The sequence below is a fragment of the Cupressus sempervirens genome, chromosome 11, assembly GCF_028749045.1.
Source record: "Cupressus sempervirens isolate cs-2001-9-10 chromosome 11, ASM2874904v1, whole genome shotgun sequence".
NCBI lineage: Eukaryota > Viridiplantae > Streptophyta > Pinopsida > Cupressales > Cupressaceae > Cupressus > Cupressus sempervirens.
The window spans coordinates 270,285,947-270,291,968 of NC_143128.1; the positions used below are offsets into that span (position 1 = coordinate 270,285,947).

The 6,022-nt window shown below is 35.0% G+C and overlaps 1 protein-coding gene across 1 annotated transcript; it reads right to left on the reverse strand.

Annotated features, from left to right (window-relative positions):
• Positions 1-466: 466 nt before the first annotated feature.
• LOC149529171 (cytochrome P450 716B1-like) lies at positions 467-3,189 on the reverse strand. Its single transcript, XM_089810288.1, has 3 exons — positions 2,367-3,189; positions 1,434-1,621; positions 467-760 (listed from the first exon to the last, which is right to left on the reverse strand). Exons 1-3 carry the CDS (start codon positions 3,163-3,165, stop codon positions 467-469), a joined length of 1,281 nt encoding a protein of 426 aa, XP_089666414.1. The 5' UTR covers positions 3,166-3,189.
• Positions 3,190-6,022: the final 2,833 nt, after the last annotated feature.

A 6,022-nucleotide genomic window follows, 5' to 3' on the forward strand; every position in this document is an offset into this window, starting at 1 on the left:
ATGGAACAAAAGACACAAATATTTAAGAAATAAAGTCCCTATTACCATGGAATTCTAATGTTAGGTAAGGAATGAGACATTTCACAATTAAAACACAAAATATTCATCATCTAACACATTGCTATTATTGAATTGGTAAATAAATGAACTAAAGAACTAGAAGTTAAATAAATGCTTAAAATTTTTGTAAAATATATGAAAAAAAAACAAAAAGAAGATAGACTTAACACAATATTATACTTATATTAAATTCACTAACAATGTTCATTTATTTTCTTAACTCCTTTTCTTCATAAAATACTTTGATTTAATATATGCAAATTGCACTCCACACATCAACTCACCTAATCACAACAATATTAATATTCTTTTATCAACCTGTAGAGAATCTATCCTTAATTAAAAGGAGACAAAAACTTTTATATAATAAAAGTAATAAACAAAAAAGAGTTTGGTTCAATCGAATCTAACGAGGACGAAGATGTATGGGCAGACCAGAAGCAGGGGTTGGTAGAGGATCAGCTGTGATTTTCTCATGGGGATCAACCAAATCCCAATCAAAAGATTTGACAACGTTGTGAAGAAACACAAGTATAACCATGGTCGCAAATTCAGTTCCAGGGCACATACGGGGCCCACCTCCAAAGGGCACAAATGTATAGGGAGCAGGACCCTTCCCCTCAAACCTTGATGGATCAAATTTCTCTGGATCCTCGAAATACATAGGATTCTTGTGAGTTGAGTGTACCGTCCAAATAATCTGCCCCATTTTAAACAATAGAATAACACAATCAATATCAATATAAGTGGTCTAAACTATAGCAACTTGAGTTATTGTTTACCAAGTGGGAAAAAAAAGTTTGATTTATATGGAACATAATGTTTTTTTTCAATTAGATTTGGTAAGATATTTTCTTGATATTAATATGCAATCTCTTTGGAATGTGATTTAAAACATTATTTATATGATTTGAAAATCATAATAAAATATCTTAAATAAAATAATCTAATAAAAAATATATTTTTAGATTAACATTAGATAATAAACAATTTTACACTCTTTGATAACTTCCATCTTTCGAGTATCAATAATATAATATGTTGTTGATAATTTCATAATGTTCATTAATTATTTTAAGATTAAATTATGTTAGAATTCGATACCTTCCATCTTTAGAAAATCAATAACATGAACAATAATATAATGTGTTGTTGATAGATTCATAATGTTGATTAGATTAAATTATGTTAGAATTCAGTCATTACCTTTTCAGATCACATTGTCACATTGATGAATCTATTTGAAATATGATCTAAACATTGATAAGCTGTAACATTATATATTCTTATACGTGTTTAGATTAACATGACTATAGTATTATTATTGTAGATTGATATACAATCATTCCAGGGCTCTTTACACCTTTCCATACCTTCCATCCTTTAGGTATCGTATATCCAGCATAGCAGAAGTCAGTGATGGATTTGCGCCATGCACCTTGAGCTGGAGGTTGAAGTCGCAGAGTCTCCTCAGCTGCTCTCCATGAATATTTCATCTTTTGAATGTCTTCCCACTGAAGCCCTTTAGTGCCATCCATCTCTCCTAAAATCTGAGCTTGTTCTGCAAATCTTACATAATCATTATTAGATTCTATTTTTATCGTTTCCAAATTATATTGTGCGAGTTTTTTCATAAATATTTCGGATAACTTCCATGATCCATCATAGTAATCGAAAACTAAGAAAACAAGAAAACTGAAACATTCCTTAAAAAAACTCATTCACAAGGTAATCTAGAAAATACAACGACCAAAATTGTTGATTGTGAGAACCAAACAAGAAATTTGTGATTAGCACCACTATTGAATTCTCTGATTTTTGTCATCATGATCACAATATTACATACTCTATTATGGAAAACAAAATTGAAAAGATAATAGAAATACACAAAATCTAATCTAGTAACTACAGTGATCTAATCTAGAAAATCAATGGAAGACTTTGTGACATTGATACCATTACATCTAATTCACATCTTAAACCTTATTAGATTTTTACAATCTATTTGAAGTGAAATTTTTTTTTGGATTTGGTTGTATCTATTTTTGTAAGATCAGTTTGGAATCACACTACATGATCCATAAAAAAATGAGAGAATGAAAAAATAGAAGAGTAAAATGTGTCATTCTGAATGTCATTCGAAACGAAAAAATCAGATACAATCAAATCCAAATTTGTTTTTATAATTCATTCCTTATTTGTCTCTGTTTTTACACGAGCGTTTCAGAATACAGAATCAGAAAAACAATAAACTAATATGATCGAAACGATATATTGTTAAAAAGAGACGACTATGAATGAAATACCTTGGAGGACAAGGCGGTAGCAGTCTGGATTTAGAGCCAGATAACGTAGTAGAAAAGATAGCGTTATCACCACTGTATCTTGACTTCCTGCCAAAAGTATCAACATGTTATCCTTAATCTCATCATCCGTTAGTTTCTCCTCATCTCCTTCCTCGACAAGGCAGGATAAGAAGTCATCCTGACCACCATTTGTCCTTCTCTCATCGATAAGAGTTTGGATGATTTGGCAGAGATGATTTTTGGCTAAAATGGCCTTTCTAAATCTAGTCCCAGGCAAATTCAATGGCATCTGCATGAGCAATCCCTTTACCATTTTCTCAAAATGGGGAAACAAGTCTTGCTGTTGCATCTCATCACGAATACTGAAGAAGAGAGAAGACGCAACAGAAAACAAACAGCGCCTAATGAGGGGATAGGCTTTTACTTGTTCATGACAAACCCAATGATTTTTCATGTGGCTTTTCACTACACAATCTACACTCCCTACCCATTTTTGCAAAGCTTGGGGTTTTAAGAACTTGGTGATAATCTTCCTCATAGACTTGGCTTCTTCCCCTGTTTTGGCAGGCAATCCATGGGAAACTAATTTGGTAACAGAGTAGGGCCAGTGACTGTGGACCAAAGTGTTTTCATTGCTAAAGACAAATTTATTGGCTTGAGCACTGTAAAACACTGCTGTAGGAAACCCAAACAAGGAGGTCTTGAAGATGTCTCCTCCATATTGCTCAATCTTTTGTTGGAAAAAGGCATGGGCTTTGTTGGCCTTGGCACTCATAACAAGCTTTGGCATTTCTCCCATCAGTGGCCACCCAAAGGTGCCTGGTGGGAGAATGGCAGAGGAAATATTTTGTGAAGGTAGTTTCCTCTTGCCAAAAACGATGATGAAAAGAACTAGTAGACCTCCCCCTATCAAGAAACCAGTACTAATCTCTACATCCATTGCTACGCAACGCAATGGAAAAGTCTTTCTTTGATTGCGTTTGTGGTGTATCTTCCTACGCCTCTCACTCTCATTTATAGAGAGTAATGGGTCATATTTTTGGAAAGACTGTTAGGTAGATAATCTGTGTTTAGTATTCATTTAATTTTAATAAAAATATCACAATTTAATATATTTGGTAATTATTATATTTGTATGGGCTCTTAATGTGTTTGTGAAATTTAAAAGTTTGAAATCATTTTATGAGAGATTAAGTCTGGCACAATCTTCACATAAAATTGTATAATAATAAAATATTATAAGTCAATACATTTCAAAATATATTTATTGTAGGCAATACTCTTGCAATCACTTCGTGTAATTCTTCAATTAAATTTAAGCAATCACAACAATTTTTTTTTTCATTTCTTAAATAATTAAAATTTCTATAATGTTCAAATTTAGATTTTTTATTTTTTTGGTTCAAAATGCTTTTTTTAGGAAGCATGAATTGTTTCCTCCACTTTGCATGATTTTTTCCATTTTTTTTAATAATATATATTAAAATGTAATTTCATTTTATAAAAAACATGACTATTAGTATTATATTATTTAATAATATTATCATATTATTTGATTTAATAATATTATATTATTAGACCTATTATATTATTATACTTATTTTAATTTCCATAAATATTATAATAATTATCATTAATGAAAAATATAATATAAATTCAACTGGAAAGCCATCAGGACCAGGAGCCTTCCCCTTAGGCATGCCAAAGACCACCTCTTCTAGCTCTTCCAAAGAAATAGGACACATGAGATAATCATTTATTTCCTGAGTGATAAGGGAAGGAATACAGGACAAAATAAGATTTTCTTCATTATCAGTAGGAGGAGAGTCCTCAGAGAAGAGGGTAGAGAAGTACCAAATAGCCTCCTGGAACAAAGCTGGTAAGGAATTCAGTTGGATACCTTGAGAATTAACCAAAGAAGAGATAGTGCTCTGATTCCAGCGAGATTGCATTGTTTTATGGAAAAAGGCAGTGTTACGATCACCTTCCTAGAGCCAATCAACTCTAGCCTTTTGCTTCCAAAAAATTTCCTCTCGAAGTTCCCATTCTTCTAGAGCTCTAGAAGCAAGGGATTCAACACTTCCTCTTGAAGGTTGTGGCTCAATGGTTTGGCATACTTTGAAGATAGGTGTGATGTTGGTAAAGAGGGGTCTGTTTTGGATATGTAAAGGAGGTTCTCAGGCTTTGTTTTGGTCTGCTGCTTGGGATGGATTCCCTTCCATTTTATCCATATACCCTCATCTGCAGCCTCTTTGTGACTCTTTTCTTGCCGCTGGATGAGATAAAGTGGCTCATTACAAGACTCCTTATCAATTGGAACCTGTTGTTGGTTATAGATGGAAGCATTCTTTTGATTGGCCTCCTGGAGGTACAGACATGGATCGTCAGGAGCTTTCTCAAATTCTGGTCTGTAGAGAGAGTTCTTCTTTGCTTGGTCCAGATGTTTTGGCTTAGGGCGGTACCTTGTCTGGAAAATATCATGTCTCTGCTGGGTATCAAGAGATAACTAGACAATTATTTGGGGATGCTGAGGTCCCTTGGTGGAAGCAAGTTTGGAATAAAGTTTCTTGGTCCAAGTGCAATTTTTTCATGTGGCTAGTGGCTCACAACCATTGTCTTACCTGGGATAATCTTTGTAAACATGGATTTCAGGGCCCCTCTTATTGTGTTTTGTGTGGTAATGGAGAGGAGTCTGTCTCCCATCTGTTCTTCCATTGCTCCTATTCTACTCAGATATGGCACCTTTGGTGGTGCGCTTGGGGTTGCTCTTGTCGGCATGCTTCCTCTTTGCCTGAGTTCTGGGCCTGCTTGGGTACTGCTCCCTCCAAGTCTTCTTTTCTCCATGCTGCTTGGATTGCTGGCCCATCTTTCATGCTTTGGCATATCTAGTTGGACAGGAATCGTTGCATATTCCAAGATGTTTGGCTTGATGTTTTGCATCTTTGGTGGAAAATATCACATTCTCTTCAGGAAACTATTCTTGTGAAGTGTGAGCTTGATGGGGGTATGGATCCGGTTGATCTTGCTATCTTTAATCGCCTCAATTTTCATCTGCAGGATGGGGCTATAGCTCATAGGTTTCCTTCTATGTCCAGGCAGCTTCATCATCAGAGGAAGGTTCGGGTTAGTCGGGATGGGCACTGGACTCCTCCTCCCTGTGGAGTTCTAAAAATTAACATTGATGGTTCTTCCCGTGGGAATCCTAGTCCGGTTGGTATTGGTGGAGTGGCTCGTTGTAGTTCTGGGGATGTTAAATTTTTCTTCTCAGTTCATTAGGGTGATTATACTAACAATCTCATGGAAGCTCAGGCTATTTTATATGCTGTGGAACAGTGTTGCTTGCAGGGATGGAGTAAGATTATTTGTGAGTCTGATTCCCAGGTAGTGGTGAACATGCTTTCTTTGCAAGAGCTTGAGGATGTTAGTTGGCAGCTGGCTACTATTTTTAAGCAAATTCTTTTGTTCTCTTCCTCTTTTCAGTTCATTAGGTTCATGTATATTCCTCGTGAATGGAATAGAACTGCTGATTGTTTTTCCAAATGGGCATCTAGTCATGATCCAGGTTGGAATATTAGGGATAGGAGGCAACTGTCCTTTGAGATGGTGCAAGAATTTGATGATCTTGTTGCTCAAGATTGAGCTCCTTGTTGAGCTCT

What these genes read in the sequence shown, in the direction of transcription:
- LOC149529171 (XM_089810288.1), bottom strand. Translation starts at nt 3,165, where the DNA reads ATGGGAGAAATGCCAAAGCTTGTTATGAGTGCCAAGGCCAACAAAGCC. An exon ending in CTACCGCCTTGTCCTCCAAG is followed by an intron (nt 1,622 to 2,366) that starts GTATTTCATTCA and finishes TAAGATTTGCAG; the next exon opens with AACAAGCTCAGATTTTAGGA. An exon ending in CGATACCTAAAGGATGGAAG is followed by an intron (nt 761 to 1,433) that starts GTATGGAAAGGT and finishes AAAATGGGGCAG; the next exon opens with ATTATTTGGACGGTACACTC.